The sequence below is a fragment of the Lissotriton vulgaris genome, chromosome 5 (genome assembly GCF_964263255.1).
Source record: "Lissotriton vulgaris chromosome 5, aLisVul1.2, whole genome shotgun sequence".
Lineage (NCBI taxonomy): Eukaryota > Metazoa > Chordata > Amphibia > Caudata > Salamandridae > Lissotriton > Lissotriton vulgaris.
The window spans coordinates 1,854,034,177-1,854,051,652 of NC_141693.1; the positions used below are offsets into that span (position 1 = coordinate 1,854,034,177).

General features: G+C 42.2%; 2 protein-coding genes across 3 annotated transcripts in view; both read right to left on the reverse strand.

Moving 5' to 3' along the window:
- Window positions 1-17,476, reverse strand: part of CACNB1 (calcium voltage-gated channel auxiliary subunit beta 1) — a 478,106-nt gene that overhangs the window by 344,931 nt on the left and 115,699 nt on the right. The gene's annotated exons all lie outside the window — the stretch shown is intronic.
- Window positions 1,274-5,681, reverse strand: LOC147717527 (uncharacterized). The gene is made up of 2 exons (XM_086920523.1): window positions 2,031-5,681; window positions 1,274-1,887 (listed from the first exon to the last, which is right to left on the reverse strand). Exon 1 carries the CDS (start codon window positions 4,312-4,314, stop codon window positions 3,238-3,240), a length of 1,077 nt encoding a protein of 358 aa, XP_086776649.1. The 5' UTR covers window positions 4,315-5,681; the 3' UTR covers window positions 1,274-1,887; window positions 2,031-3,237.

A 17,476-nucleotide genomic window follows, 5' to 3' on the forward strand; every position in this document is an offset into this window, starting at 1 on the left:
CCACCGGCCTTTGGATGTAGATGGTACTCCTCTGTAAATCAATAAACAGATTCAAACCATAAAATGATACGCGACAAACATACAGCAAAACAACCTGGTGATTTTTTTCCCTTCCACTCTTCCTCCACTTCAAGATGGTAAAACAGAAGTTACTTTTCACAGAATTAGGCCGGCTAAGGAAATTAGACCTGTTGCCACAACTGGCTCCTTCGTAATAATACAGTATTACCAACAAGAGAGTCAGGGTTATTACAGTCACTCCTGTACCCCTATTTAAAGTATATATTAAACAACCAAAGAGTGACTTAGTGAATGAATAAGATTAGTACATTTTCTTAGACCGATTTGGACAGACCACCAAAGGTAGGCTATTCCTTACTGTCACAAATAAAGATTATACACCCACAACAAGACAAAACACTCCCATTAAGGGCATACCATTAGAATTTTTAAATATAGCCGCAATTCTTTTACTGACGACTATTTTTAAAGGGGGTGCTACTACGAACTATGGATACATTTGGTATACAAGAAACCGGGGACAAACAAAAGTGGTCCCTATGGCATATTGTATACGAACTAACTTAAAAATTGTTTCTGAAAGTAGCGGAAAATTGTACCCGGCCACATTAGTTTAATGAAGAGAAGGGTCCACAACCCTTGACAAGGCAAACGAACGGTTGTGATATTGCCACACAGGTGATAACATATGCGAAAGGGTGATGCACACAATATGTTGATTAAAGGGGAATATGCCTATTAATTACATGTACAAAGTAGTTTATTATGTTGATTATTTAAAATCTTACAATATTACACATCAAAAGGAAAAACAGTAAAAGCTATATTCATGTATAAAACCACTTAAAATGACATTGCACCTGCTTTGTAGTCAGTTAAATATTTATAGTAGATACAAGTCCTAGTTTCCTTTCAACTATTATTAGGAACTTTACAAAGGTAGCATTTAAAATGATATCATTCGAGTGCAGGCACTTAATCAGGGCCTGCCTGCATGTCCTTATGCCTCCTGCCTTGAAAAGAAACTTAAGCAATGATTTTCTCTCCTGCAAGAGTTCAGGGCAAGTACACAGAAGATGAAGAATATCCTCCTCACCACTATTGCATAGTCTACATTGCGTTTGGGTTACCGATCTCTCCCACGGTGGAAGGTGACACATGTCTGGCATTATTCCAAATCTGGCTTTAAGGGGCACCTGTTTTTTTTTTCCGTCCAAGGTGTTACCAGATATTGTTGAATTTCCTTCTTTTTATAACCATTTATTGTCGCCCAGGCGTGTTTTCTCTCAGTAAGGGTAGCTTTATCACTTAGAATAGATAGATGGTTTGTGGTTTTATTAATTATTTTCTTAAACAATGTCTTTGTTATATTATTTTACCATATCGACATGACCGCAAAATCCTTTATTGCTTCCCTAAGATAGAGCCCTGCAGTAGAGTTGGTGTTGTTATTTAATTCTCTCCATAACAGGTGCGATATTTCATTTTGGTGGTCATTTTTTATTTGATTCCATACTTTTATGAAGTGGCCTTGCCTTGCATATTGTTGATTGGTAAGTCCGAATTCCAACCTTACTTGGGCAGGGGATGCGTTCGCTGGAAGATGAAATAGAGCCCGATGTGCTCTGGTTATGATTTTGTTCAGAGTTTCAGTATGCTTACCCATTACCGCTTCACTACCGTATGTGATAGTCGGTAGGAGTCTTGCACCAATAATACTCAGAAGAGGGCCGTAGGTTAGTTTGGAAAGTGACTTCTGCACAATTCTGAATGCTGCAGTTAATGCATTTGCTTTTCTTTGGTTGTCTCTTTTTTGTAGTTGGAAGTTGCCCTTTGCATCAAATAACACACCCAGGTATTTATCACCTTCGCTGCTAGGTGTTTTCCCCTCCGGTGCTGGATGATGCCCATTTCCATTGTTTCATGACGAGCTCAGCTCGTCATCAGCACAGCTCAACCGTGCATCATGACGAGCTGAGCTCGTCATCAGCATGGAAAGGGTTAAATACCTCTACTTGTTCTAGCTCGGTCTTGTCCATGAACCATTTACTCTTGTATCTTATTTTATTGTTTTTGGTAACAACCATGATCTTAGTTTTTCTCTCATTTATGACCATCCCGTTATCCTTCGAGTACATGTGGGTCCCCCTAATTAGACGCTGTAGTCCCACTTTAGTGTGGCTCAAAAGTATGATGTCGTCCGCATACAACAGGTTCGTGAGACGCTTATCAGCTAGTTTCGGGGGATGCACATTTTCCTCGTCCAATATTACAGTTAGGTCGGCAAGAAACAGATTAAAGAGAAGGAGGGCTAGAACACAGCCTTGTTTTAGGCCTTCCTTTGCGGGAATCTCCTTAGATAATGTTCTGCCATCCCCCATCCTCACACTCACCCATGTGTCTGTATACAAGAGGCGAATCAGTTTCAGAAGGTAAGCTGGAAGTTTAATTTTCTTACGTTTTTCCCAAAGTAAGTTCCTATTAACACAACTGAATGCGGATTTAAAGTCTATAAAACATAGATACAGTAGTTGCTTCAGACTGATTGACTTATCCATAAGTAGGGCGAGAACCAGTGTGTTTGTTGTTGTTCCTAGGCCTTGTATGAAGCCTGTTTGGTTAAAGGGCAATTTCTTGGTTTCCGTCACCCATTCCGATAGTTTGGTCAGCAAAATTCTGGCAAACAACTTGGCATCCGTGTCTTGCAAAGAGATCAGCCTATAATTTTCTGCAAGTGCCCAGTTACCTTTTTTAAAAATTGGAGTTATTAGGGATCCTCGCCAAGACTTGGGTACAGTTCCTGTTAGGATGACTTCTACATATAATTTCTCTAGGATGGTCGCCCATAGTTCTGGGTTTTCTTTCAAGAGTGCAAACGGTATCCCATTTGGTCCGGGAGCACTGTTCTTCTGTTTTTTTATAGATTTGATTATCTCTTCTTTTTCTATGGGTATTGGCGTATCCAAATCATTATCCTGAGCGGGAGATTCCATATCATTGTCATTTTTGCACCCATGTCGCATTTCCGGTAAAATTGACTGTATAGTGTCTTGATTTAGATGTTTCCTCAGGAAAATCTCCCAATCCTGCTCGGTTAGCGGTGATGAGACTACTTGCTCGTTAGATCTGGCAAGACAATTGATAATTTTCCAAAAATCTCTTTAATTCTTCTGCTTACTGGCGTGCAATACTTTTGCCCAAGTTGCCTGTTTTTCTTTATTTTTTTTCACCCCATATTAGCTTCTTCAAATTTTGATTTAATAGCTTCAAGTTTCCCAGGTTTTCTGCTTTTACTCCCAGTTTCTTCATTAACCTGATATTCCTGTTTCGATCTTTCTTCAGTTTCATTATTGTATATGGCAAGTTTAAATGGTGTTCCTTATCTCTGTTTGGTTCTTTCCCCATTCGCTTCTTAGTTGTTTGTGTTTGACATTGCGTACTGATCAGCATCCCAGTGAAGTTTTCCCATTGCTCTATCACTGATTCTAGTGCAGTGTCTTTGAAGCATGCTTCCAAGAGCCTTTCCAACTGTTTATTCGTTTCATCTTTGTTTACAACATTCCAAAACAGTTTTTTATAGTTAGTTGTACCAACATGCCCTTGGACAGTCTGATAAACCTTGTTTGTATTTGTTCCAATGTTCATTACAATTATTTGCTGTGCGTGGTCACTTTCATTTATTTTCTTTAATTGGTACGAGGTAATGTTGTGAAACATAAATAATGAGCACATGGTGTAATCAATCCTGGAGTGTGCGTTATACCCAAAGTAACTATGTGCTGGAGGCAAATCCGTTTTTATTCTGCCGTTAAGAATTCGAAGTCCCATAGCTTCAATGTCCTTTACAAATTTTGTCCCCATTCTGTTCCTATTGGAGTAATTTTCTTTCCCTATATCCTGCTCTGGAATTAGCCATTGGTGATTTTGTGATCGCGTTGGATCATCTCTTATGTGGGGTGACATAAGATTGAGGTTAAAGTCCCCAGTTATCATAAAATCAGCTAGGGGATCCTCCAATATTTTGTTGATTAGAACATTGTTCAAGACTCCACAAATTGTTTCCCTACTTCGATTGGTAGGCAGTATGTATACAGTAATCAGGTATAACGTTTTGGATTTTTGGTTTTTTATTTTATAGTTTAGTTTGACTATAAGGATGTTCGTGCTATCTACTTCCACTTGCTCGTGGTGTACCTGTAACGTATTAGAGATAAATATTGCCTGACCCCCACTAGCTCGCCTGAACCTTTGCTCTTTCTTTGTGTGTTCATAGTTCTTTCTTTGTGTGTTCATAGTTCATCTGTAACAGAAATGGGTCGGTTTCCCATGTTTCTTGTAGTACTATAATCTGGAAACTTCCCACTAGAGAATCTACATGTGCGTTATGGATCTTACCTCTCAACCCATTAATGTTCCATGAACACATTCTTATTATTTCTCTGTCGTTACTTATTGCTCCTAGTTGCGATGGACTACCATATCATTGTTTATGGTTGCTATGTAGTGCTACATTAATCCATTTTTCATTTATTTCAAAATTTCTGTCTATGGTGTTTTGCGACTGGGTACAAACATTTTTCGTGGGTGATCTACCAAGTCCATTTTTTAGGACAGTAACGATCTATGTGTCTACTTTTTCAAATGCTGTTTCATCCCCAATAAAAGGAGTAGGATAAACCTCTGGGGTTTGTTTGGTTAGTACTATGCCCCAGGTTTTGAATGTCATTTGCTCGTCTGGCTACTATTTTTCCCCTCCATAAACTCAACAGAGATAATGTCCTCACTTACAATGTTAGTCAGTGCTGGTATTGATTTGAATAGTCTGAGTAAATTCCCACGGTTAAGTATGTCGTGCCAGCCTCTAGACTGAAATTCTGGTGTGAATATAAGTTTTTCACTGATCTTGGGGATTTGGTAAATAGGGACCTCATTTTTTTCAATTTGCTTGGGTTTTAAACTAATTATTTTTTTCCCTTCCCTGCTTTTGATCTGTAGATGGTCCCATTCTGATGTTTTTATTGGTCCATTCCCCGTCTTCCCCACTGTGGGGTCCCCATCTTTTTTTATTCTCACATCAGTGCCGTGATTTTGGTGAGGAAACATTGTTTGGGTTGATTTGATAGGGCTACTTCCAATCATTTTGTAAGAGTTATAGTTGCTTGTCGCTATTTCTTCTTCTTTCCGGTTTGTGTCCAGTTTGGCAACCTGTAGCGGGTTATCTGGGGTCCTAATGTCCACTTGGCCTTCTGGTCCTCTATCATCAATCCTAGTTGATTACATGTAGGTACATGTCTTTATGTGATGTCATGTGTGTCTTCCTTTGTCTCCCGTTTTTCTACAGGTATTTGGCTCCAGCGAAGTCTGGTGAGCCTCTACGGGTAATGTCCGTGAGTAAATCACAGAATGAATTTTTCACATTAAAATACCCACGGGAGGGTGCACCTTAGCAAGTGCATACCACCGGAGGATATTTTTTGGGGTCCTGACGAATGCTGAGCGATATTGCTAATTTACAGCAGTAACATGTTGACCAATTTTGACTAAGGACACGGGCTTCATAATACAGTACCCTGTATAGTCCGTTTTACACTGTTTTAACCTAATGCAGGTTGACCTTTATTAAAATGTATCTAGGTTACAACATTGCATTTTTTAATGTCACACACAGTTTAAAATCACTCATTAGTTTTTTGCACTGTTTTCACACATCACGAACCAGCTCCGCTGTAACCAGGCGTAGTAGCACGCTGGGGTGGACATTCGGTCCCCCCAGCGGGAACCCAATGATGAAGCATGTCACCAATTAGTGGTGAGTGAGGGTTCTTCTAAAAAGAAAAACGTTTTTTTCATTTTTCTAATCACGAGGGCATGGTATACCATTAACAGGAGTGTTTTGCCTTGTTGTAGGTGTATAATCTTTATTTGTGACAGTAAGGAATAGCTTACCTTTGGTGGTCTGTCCAAATCTGTCTAAGAAAATGTACTAATCTTATTCATCCTTCGTAATAATGTTACTACAAGTAGAGTTTAACTGCCAATCAATTTTTAACTGTACAAGTTATACTTCTCAACATCTAGGTAAGAGAAAAAGTTAGCACTGACTTCAATCCCTCACACAGAGATCTCTGTTGGAGGCTAAACTTCACAGGCAACAGGGGGCCAGAAGACCTACAATCATTACCCAACAACAACTGCACCAGAGAACTAGGCTCCATACAAACACTATCTCTATACTACTGCCTTGCTACAGACTGAATCTAAATCAAACATTCTGAGGACACTACACCAAACCCTGTAGTGTAATCTAAACTCACACAAGGCCAGCCAAATATTTACTCTCTGCCAATAAACCTCAATCTTTTACACTATGCGATGATGTTGCCTCCATCGTCACAGTGAGAACAAACAACCTTCTATTACTTCGAACGTCAATACATAAGCAGACACCATTTTGCATCCCATTGATCATCTTTCATCAGAGAACTAAAACTCTGGGGTTACACCAACTGGTAAAACCCCAATCGATAACAAGGCACATACCCTGGACATGATCTCACCGCAGAACTCGGTGAAGAGCCCAAGGGATTGCATAGCGATTCTCTTGGACAGCTACAGTGACATATTCCTAATCACCCTTTCCAACTCTCAACAATATTAAACACCTGCAAATAACATACAACAGACCAGAGCCCTATAGAAAACAAAACTCTAATGTCACACTAACAAAACCCTTTCCCAACATAACAGCACTTGCAATCAATATGTACAGTTCTCTCTCAACAATGCCATTTTTCATGTCACAGGCACAGCTAGTCCCTTTTCCTCCTGGTGAATCTACCCACTGCCCCCCCCCATCCACTGGAAAGCAATCAGCAGCAAGAAAGACAATGGCTCGTTCACCACCTCCTCAGAGCGTCCTTAGAGAAACAGAAGTGAAACTGCTAGGGGATAGTCATCAACATTATATGTCCCCGCAAAATATATATCACATGCACAGAATCTCCCAAAGTTATTTCCAAAACAAACTCCACTCATGATTGCAACAAACTACCCATACAATCGTCTCTCATTGTCTGAAACCCACTTGCCTAAAGTCAACTGCTAACAAACTCCAGCAACCCAAAAATGCTGTGACTATCAACCTACATCAACAAATTCAATAGAATCTTCAATATTCAGCAGAGTAGCAAACCCCATGCAGAAACATGCCTAGTAAAAAGCTAGCAACAGATCCATATTTTTTCGTCACCATCAATGCCGTTAAGGACTTTATGCAGCAAGTTCTTAACTGGTGACCTCTTACATCAACAAAATCCTGACTACCCGCCCATAACAAAAAAAAGCTGAAGCATGCTTAACCACTTACAACCAGATCATCACTAACAACTATAGGTTTTACATCGGCCTTCCATCAACATGCGAGACACTTGAGAAAAACGTTGTGGTCCCACCACAGACTCGCTACTGCCATTAGAGCCACAACAAACCGTTAGAGTGCAGTTAGAAATCACGGTACAAAAAAGATCTTCTCAAAATCTGAGCAGTGGCTCTTGAAGTAGCAGACAAAGATAAGATATTCTTCCTAGCAGTCCTAGAAATGAGTGTGATTTTACTATATCACCATTACATGAAAGAGTCTTACCCTCCTTCCTCCCACAGTTCCCCTTAGTGTGACTTTCTCTATCACTGTGAGAAGAAGCAAGAGTCAACTCCTTCCTCCTTTAGTCCACTGTGTTTTAAGATGATTCTAAGAACTTGCGCTGGGTCATTTCCTTCTTGCGTGGCATCCCATAACGACCTCACTCAGCACCTTCTTGAAGTTTGAAAGAAGCCATGACCTAGTTTACCACTGCAACACTGCTGAAACACCACTCTACCTAGACATAAGCAAGCAAAGCCAGTGCCTGAAAACGTTGTTATATGCCTTTGTGGTAAAGTGCCATGTGAAACTCACAAGAAGCTAAACATAACTAAATGTTTTTTCTTTCAAACGTGCCACCAATGAGCATCATCCTAAACCCTACCAATCATCCTGTATCTGTCCAACATCTCTTGACCAAAGTCAAAAAGCCTAGGAGTCGCCATCAATTCAAAGACTGGATCTGTGCTCTGGGTATCCTATCACCATTGTTAAAAGCGCAACTCTCTACTGTTTGCTATCCAAGGACTGCCTGGAAGCAGTGGAGTATCCCTCAACATACTCCCCCTTGGGTTACGTTACCCATCAATATGTCTCCAAGAGGAACATGGTACTGCAGGTCGAATGGCACGTAGCAGGAGAAAATTCTTAGCATTTATCTCAACAGTCTGATCTCAATACACAATACACTCCCAACTTGCTTTAAAGACTCTTCATCTCACTCACAAATTCATCAGCAAAGCAACTTATGAACATAAGACTTCACACTACAACCTCATGAGGGTCCCCCGATAATCATAAACACAGCCTGCCACATTACACCCTACCAAGACACCATTCTAACTAAATACACTGGTTCCAACATGATGCCCCACTAAGGACCCAGAAAACCTCTAAATACAGGTAACACACTACATCATACAAAAGATAACCCTAAAAACAGACACAACATTTACCCCCCACCAAGTGCTCGGCCTACAAATGCACTATGGTGTCACTGCTGCAACCAGGGGCCCAAGTTGCCTATACGCACTAAAGTCGTGCTATACCTACACCATATACCCTGGCTAACTGTATATACACTGCAGGCTAACTATAAACATTACATCACCTTGTGACCACACCAGGGCCCAGACTGCTTATAGCCTCCATATGCATAAACCCTATATACACACACACACGATGATGTGACCCTATACTTGACATGGGGCTCAAGCCACCTGTACACACAAGCCACGGCAAAGAGCCAAGACATCAATACACACTGGTGGCATGCTGAACCCTCAACAGAAGCTGTCTGTGCATAACAGCGTTTTGCTATATCCATCAAGGGCCCCAGCTACCAATATTCATTGGTGTGGGACTTTACACAACCAGGGCCCATAAACAGTGGTGTCAGGCAAAAAGCAACTAAGGATCATGTTACCTATACACAAGGGGGTCTAGCTATACACAATCAGGGTCGAGGCTATTTGTACACATAAGGGTCACGCCCAACTAAGGGCCCCAGCTGCCCACACACACTTGTGTCAAGCTATAAAAAAAACAGAGCCCGAGCTACCTGGTGCAATGCTAAACATTATCAGGAGCCCAGCAACCTATAGACACCGCTGTCACGGTATACTCAAGTGGGGACATAGCAATATGTCCACACAGTGCCGGCACGCCATATAACACCACAAGTCCAGCTAACTACACACATCGGAATCATGCTATAGAAAACTAGGAGCTAGGGTACCAGTGCATACTGGGTTCACACTACAACCAGAAGTCCAGCTACCCAGACACACTGGTGCCCTCCCAAGCCCCATACACCTTCCTAAAATATCAGAATACCAGCCATACGTCAAACCGGATGGGACCCACCGGTAGTCCGCTCTAAGTTACTGCCCTAGATGGGGGGGGGGGGGGTCGTAACTATCAGTGGCTCAGCCGGTGCAGTGGCAACGAGGCTCAAGGGTGTGGACGCCCACTGCATTCCAATTATAAGTATTTTTACTACCAAACCAGTGGATGGGGGTCCATGTTCCTTCCTTGCATTAGGGCCAGTGGCAGCCTTGGTTCCCCACTGGCCCTAGAACTTCACAGACACAAAAGAAAGTTAAACTCCCAGCCTTAAGAGAGCCTCTGGAGGGGTGATCTGTTCAGAGAGGAGCCCACTGCATAACTGGACATAAACAGAATGACCGAGCCACGAAGCGAACCCAGGACCACCCGAGGGGGCCCTTACAACCCGTGCACATACGGCTATGATTTCATGCAGCATTACTTTTCATACATTATGCGCGCTCTGAAGCCTCCGTGTGGGGCACAGCCCTGCTTTATTTACAAAATGTAAATATAACTAGACACAGACCGAAAGGGGCAGGCGAGATAAAGATGAAAGGAAGAGGGCACGGGAAAGATTAAATAAACAGGTGGTAAAAGAAGAAAGGAAAGAAACTGGGGCCCGAAAAGGAGCGTAGATATGGTGGAGAGAGGTCCCCCGGCGACCCTGCAAACCCGCCGAAATCCACGGCAACCGGTACTCACCAGGACAGTGCGTCGCGCCCTGTTGGGGGGCTTCGGGGGCTCCATGCCTGCGATGAGGGGCCCCGGTGACAGGCACTTGCTCTCCCTGGGCTCAGCCCTCGCTGGGCTCAGCGCTCCCTGCGGCTCCAGTTACAGGAATACTGCAGCATTTGCAACCTGTTAAATATATTTAGCCTCATCCAGAGCCCAGGGGGAGCGTGCGGTGCCCTCCCGCCCTAGGCCAGGGGTGACAGGGGGGCATGGACAGCGCACACCCTCACATGCTCTGGGGGGCTGCTCGGCCACTTCTGGCATGGGGGATTAGGGGGGTCCCCCTGCAATTTACTTCGGATGGTGAATAAAAATAGCAGGGCTGAGCGATCTGCTACCCGAAGCAGGGGCGTTACACAGGTGCCTGTAACCCGAGGGGAAGAGGAAGGACCCCCATTCAACCTAGGGTCCATACATTTCTGTGAGGTGTAAGTGCTTCAGGGGCCCCTCCGCACATTCTGCAATGGGGCATCAATTTATGTTACCACACAGAGCCCAGGACGCACATTCACCCAGTTAAACCGCATAGGTGTCAGAAAGCCATGAATCATGTTTGACACGATCAGCCAGGCTTGTATTTAGATCACTGAGATTATTAAACTAGAACATTAGCGCCCCTTTTTATTCTGAACATAGGCCTACAAGGTCCAGCATGCAAAGCCCTTTATGGCTGGAAGGCCAGGATTACTTTGCAGCTGTGTACCTGGGGTGCAGCCATGCTCCAAATGGAGTACACTGCCAAGTGTCGCCATGTGGTAATGTGACGTCTTGAACTGGCTTTTTAACTGGCCATACTTTGAATGCTGGAATGCTTGTGTCCAATTTCAAGCTCTATAAGTGAAACTACAAGTCCGAGAAGGCAAAGTGCTGTAGGCTAAAAATCCAGGACCGGCTTAAGGTGTCACACAAGTCCCAGATCAACTCGATAGCTAAGCACAAATGGTGCAACCTCTGTGGAAAGCCTAAACCCGGATGACTTTTTCAATTCACTGCTTACTGGTCCTGGTTTTAGGAGAAAGGTGGTTAACAGATGCCACCACTGCCTGACTATAGTCTTCAATAGCAGAACAGCGATAAAAGTCAAGTCCCTTTACGTACACTCAAAAATAGTCCTTTTTTTTTATAGACGTGATCATTTTATTTTTAAAGTACTCTTTCAGAAGAAGTTAAACATGTAAAACACATGCACATCAACAGATATCCAAGCACACAATTACAATTTCAATTAAAGATTTAAGATTGTACCAAAAGAACACAACTGCAAAACATAATTTAAGATTCTCTCGTTTTCCACAAGTCTGGTATATTTGGTTATCATTATTTTCAATAACCAGAGGGCAGAAATAATGACAGGGAACTTAAAAATAGCAAGGTATACAATAGATTCGATCCCACTTCCATAGAATATGCAGACTTGTTTCACCACAGGAATCTTGGACAATGAGCCTGTGCATTATAAAACTCGTACCTTTAGAAAAAAACCTGTAAAAATAAATTAAAGGCTCTCTCTGTGGTAACCCAGGCCTATCACGGTAATGGTAATGGTAATGGTAAAGGTATTTCCAAAGCGCTAACATTCATCCTAAAAGGATATCATGGCGCTAAAATTAAACAATGTACAGAGAGCTGACACAGGTCGATGATAATTTTAATGAGTGTTAGGGAACAGCGTGGTTTTAAGTTTTTTTCTAAAAGTAAGGTAGCCATCAGTAAGTCTTAAGTCTGTCGGTAAATTATTCCACAAGGTTGCAGCTAAATGTGAGAAGGCACGGCCACCCGTCCTAACCTTCTTTATTCGGGTGGTTACCGCTATTGCGGTGAATTGGGATCAAAGATTTCTGTTTGGTACATAGAAGTTGATTCTATTTTTTAGGATAGTCGGGCCAGTATCATGCAGTACTCTGTGGGTGATACAAACAACTTGTAGCGGAGTCATATTTTATTTTGTTACATACGTATTTTGCTGCCGCATTCTGAACAAGCAGTAACTTTGAAAATAAATAATCCGCCATGCCAACGAATAGGGAATTCCCGTAATCAAGTCTACTAATTAATAGTGACTGGACTAAGATCTTTCTACATTCCAGAGGAATCCAGGGAAACACTCTTCGTAGCATTTTCAGTAGCGCGAAGCCTTTACCACAAATAGTTGTTACGTGGTTTTTCATTGACAATGCATTGTCAATGTGGACTCCCAAATTCCTCGCCGACTGAGTTGATTTGGGGGTTGTACCAAGAATGTTGGGCCACCAGGTATCATCCCAAAGCTGTTGGGAACCGCCGAACAATAGAATCTCCGATTTATCGGCATTTAATTTCAGACAATGATTATGCATCCAACTAGATAATTCGGTGAGGCAGTTGAGCAGTCTGTTTTTGGAGTCTTCTTCACCATTTAAGGCAATCATTAGTTGCGTACCATCTGCGTATGAGCAGATGTTGACGCCCCACTTCTTCCCAATAGTAGCTAACGATGATACATAAACATTAAATAATGTTGGGCTTAATGATGCCCCCTGTGGTACACCATACTTGATTTGTATTTGTATTTATTTTATTTGTAAAGCGCTAACATTCATCCTGAAAGGACATCACGGCGCTGAGAAAGAATTGCAAGTGACTTGACGACAGCAATAATTGGAAATTATTGATCTGGCCTGGGGAAAAGGAATGTTTTTAGTTGTTTCCTAAATGAAAGGAAGCAGTCAGTAGTTCTGAGTTTAGGAGGTAACTCGTTCCACTTTGTTGCGGCAATGTGAGAGAAGGCCCTCTCTCCCATCCTGACAGTCCGAGCTCGGGTGATAGATGCTCTTCCTGAGGTCATAGATCGTAAGTTTCTAGAGGGTTTATGGAATCTGATCCTGTCATGTAGGATGATGGGGCCTGTATCGTGAAGTACTTTGTGAGAAATACACAACAGTTTAAAAATGGCTCGCTGTCTCATTGGGAGCCAGTGGAGCTCACGCATAAATTTTTTTGCTGAGTCGTATTTCCTTTTATTACAGATGGCTTTGGCAGCGGCATTCTGAACCAACTGCAATTTGGAAAATAGGTAGTCTGCCATTCCCACAAACAGTGAATTACCGTAGTCCAACCTACTCATCAATAGTGCTTGGACTAATGTTTTCCTGCAATCTGTCGGAACCCAAGGGAATAGTCGTCTAAGCATCTTCAAGAGGCCGAAACCTCTACCGCAAACTATGCAAACATGAGATTTCATGGATAAATCTTTATCCAGTGTTATTCCTACATTTTTAGCTTTTATAGTTGGGTTGGGAGGCAAGCCCAAATCACTAGGCCACCAACTGTTGTCCCAGACATGTGTGCTTCTGCCGAACAGTAGAATTTCAGATTTGTCAGCATTAAGTCTAAGACAATGGTCCTGCATCCAAGTTGCCAGTTCAGTTAGGCAGTTCGTCAATCTAGTTTTTGAGTCATCATTTTCATTAATGGTAACCATCAACTGGGTGTCATCCGCATAGGAGCACATTTCGACACCCCACTTTTTGCCGATGGTTGATCTTTCGAGGTGTGGAAGTATAGCTGCCTAGTCGGACAGATTGCGATCTGTCGGATAGAAAAGAGTTCAACCAAGTCAAGGCTTTTCCCTGTATTCCTTTTGCGGCTAACATTCGTGATAAAAGGTTATGGGATACGGTATCAAAAGCCGCTGATGAATCTAACAATATTAGGGCCACCGTTTTACCCACATCAACCTGACTTCTGATTTCATCCAGTACTGCCAGGAGAGTTGTCTCAGTACTGTTGTTAGACCTAAAGCCTGTCTGCGAAACATCAAGCAAGTTATTAGTTTCCCAAAAATTTGACAGCTGTTTGTTCACTAGTTTCTCCAACACTTTTGAAAAATATGGCAACTGCGAGATGGGCCGGTAATTGGCTGGATTGTTTATGTCCGCACCCACTTTTTTTAATAAGGGAGTCACTACTGCTGTTTTCCAGATAGCTGGAAATTCCGCTTGGTCTAGTGACTGGTTTAATACTTGCGTCACTATTAGACCAATTGGAGGAATTAATTGTAAGAAAATGTGGTGTGGGCATGGGTCCAGTGGGGAGCCCGATTTAATTTCTGACATAACTTTGTTTACTTCTTCCTCTAAAAAGGGCCAAAGACAGGACAGCTGGACAATGAAAAAGGCTCTGCATCAATATGATGCTCAGTCGTTTTCTGGTCATTACTGGAGAAGGATGAATAAATTTGATCTATTTTGTCAAAGAAGAAATTGCTGATTTTATTGTATCCCTCCTGTGAAGGTGACAGGTTTGTTGTAAGGCTTTAGAAGAATGTTTATGTTCTGATATTTGCTGTGAAAAGTAGTCTTTTTTTGCTTTCCGTATGGCTGCATTATAGGCTTTCAATTCCTTTTTATAAATGGATCTGTCATTCATGGTTTTACTTAACCTCCATTTATGTTCCAGCGTAGTGCATTTTCTTTTAAGAGTCTTGAGATCTGGGCCGTATCACTTCTCCGACACCGTTCGTCTGGATTTACATTTAGTAGAATTTATTGAGCAGTGTTCAAGTGCGTCCCCAATACTTTTTGTAGATGATATATTTCTTGTTCAGTAAAGGAACCTGTGTTAGTATTAAAATGAAAGTGCTGTTGGAATTTCTCCATTGAGAATTTTTTCCAGTTTCTAGCTGTAATGGGGTCTGTATCGTTGGTCTCGTATTTTTTATAGGTAGGCTGATGTTGAATTCTATCCTATAATGATCAGTCCATGTAAGAGGCACAATATTGTTAATAATTGTGGTCTCGATATTAGTGAATATCAGGTCCAGCCTGTGTCCCCCTCTATGTGTGTCCTGGTTGACTATTTGTGTTAATTGCAGGATTTCCATGTTGTCTGCAAGATGCTTAGTAAGTGAGTTAGTATGTGACTCAAAATGTACATTGAAGTCTCCTAATACTAAAATGTTTTTATGTTTTAGACAAGCAGGAAGAATCTGAGAGAGAAGCTGAGTACTAAAATCTACTGTGCTCCCTGGAGGGTTATAGATAATAGCTCCTCCCATCAGTAGATAGGTGCCTAAAAAGACTGAGTAAATCATTACTTCATGTTTGCTATCCTGTATAGGCACTTCTTGGATGCAAGTGAACTTCTCTTTAAATAGCAAGGCTACCCCTCCACCTTCCTTTTTGGATCTATTGAGATTTAAGATTTTATACCCTATGGGGAGCGCTGTTGCAATGTCAGGAGTACTGTGGGTGTCAAGCCAGGTCTCCGTAAGGGACACTAGATCCGGTTGCATTTGATGTAAAGTGTCCCAAAGTTCAATTGAATGTTTAGGGAGTGATCTTGTGTTCAGATAAATACAGGATATTTCAAGGTTAGAAGAATTTCTTAGTGTTAGATCGTCTTTAGGTTTATTGTCCCATCTGCATCTCCGACAGCCAAATGGGCCCATGATGTTAGCAGGCTCCACTTTGGCACATTGAGGGTGGCCCTGTAGGCGTTTGGCATTGAGTAACATAAGATTGTCTTTAGAATAGGTCAGTCGCGGTGTATCTGACCTATCACTAGCCGGTGAGGCAGAGTTTGTAGCCCCTAGTCCCATACAGGCGCGGACGCGCCGTCGACGCGCCCGCTGCGCTTCCTGTGAGGGGAGTTAATTTGTAGCCGTAGAGGTGGGAGGGGCCGAGCACTGTGCCGCTCGCCTACTCCTCACCAAAGATGGTGGCTTCCGTTCCAGTCCCCGGCAGCGCCTAGTCGGCTGCGATACGGCGTGCAGGGTTCGTGGGGCGGGAACAGGAGGAGTGAAGTTTAATGCCCAGGTGAGCGTTCGCTAAGTTTTTAAACAAGTACACAGTTACGCTTTTAAAAATGGAGTCTTTTAAAAGCAATTCACATACAGTACACAGTAACACTTTTAAAAATTAAATCTTTTAAAAGCTATTCAAAATCAGCAAAAATTTGTTGTCTCACTCAAGCAGCAGTCCCGGCTTCCGCCTCAGGACCTCAACAGTCACGTGCACACTGTCAATCGGTGCACGCGCTCCAAGTTAGCATTTTAAAAGGATTAGGGGTGGGAGGGGCCGAGCACTGTGCCGCTAGCCTACTCCTCACCAAAGATGGTGGCTTCCATTCTAGTCCCCGGCAGCGCCTAGTCGGCTGCGACGGGGCGGGCAGGGTTCGTGGGGCGGGAACAGGAGGAGTGAAGTTTAATGCCCAGGTGAGCGTTCGCTAAGTTTTTAAACAAGTACACAGTTACGCTTTTAAAAATTGAGTCTTTTAAAAGCAATTCACATACAGTACACAGTAACACTTTTAAAAATTAAATCTTTTAAAAGCTATTCAAAATCAGCAAAAATTTGTTGTCTCACTCAAGCAGCAGTCCCGGCTTCCGCCTCAGGACCTCAACAATCACGTGCACACTGTCAATCGGTGCACGCGCTCCAAGACGGTAAGACGTTTAGAAAATAATTTGCCACACCATATTAATTATAAAAGCTAAAAATGCCAGAAAGGGAGCTTTAACAATTCGTTTTCATCTAGTTTTTAGTGTTGTTTTGGACCAGTTAAAAAAAACAACAATAAAGATCAACCAAACCTTATTTACAAAATCAGTAAAAGTTGTAGTTTGCTGATTATTTAGTGGCAAAATGGAAGATAGAGGGGATGTATACAGGTCGCATGATAACTCGATAAGGTGATATATCAAAGAATAACTAGGGGAATGCATCATAAATTCATATATTATCAATTCCGTTGGAGTTGAACCCTAAAACCAGCGAAGGCCTATTTATTTATTCTGCGGTTTCAAAAAGCGCAAACATGGCCAAAGGGCATTACGGCACTTAACATTAGCACCAGATTACATTACACAAGGTCAGATTTTTTAAAGGTACATGGATATTAAGAGATTTGCCAAGAATCACACGATGTTGAGCTGAAGCCAGCACTCAAACCTGATAATTTGACTGTCAGTAAAATATTTTTCCCTGTGGGAAAACCCTTTACCTACACCACTTGTAAATCTACAGGGATGCACTCTCCATTCTATCTCGGTTAAAAATTACTTAAGCCAAGTTCCGACCACTTCCTGAGTGGAGCTGGGTCAGATCAAAGTTTGTGAATGCCCACAAATGTACAAGTCTGTGGGTTTTACTAAACTTCCAGCACAAATCGCTCACTAGAATTCCCATTTCTGACCCTTTATTATTATTATTATTATTGTATTCTTATATAGAGCCAGAATCGACCCCCGAAGGGGTATCTCCGCGCTTGCCTTGG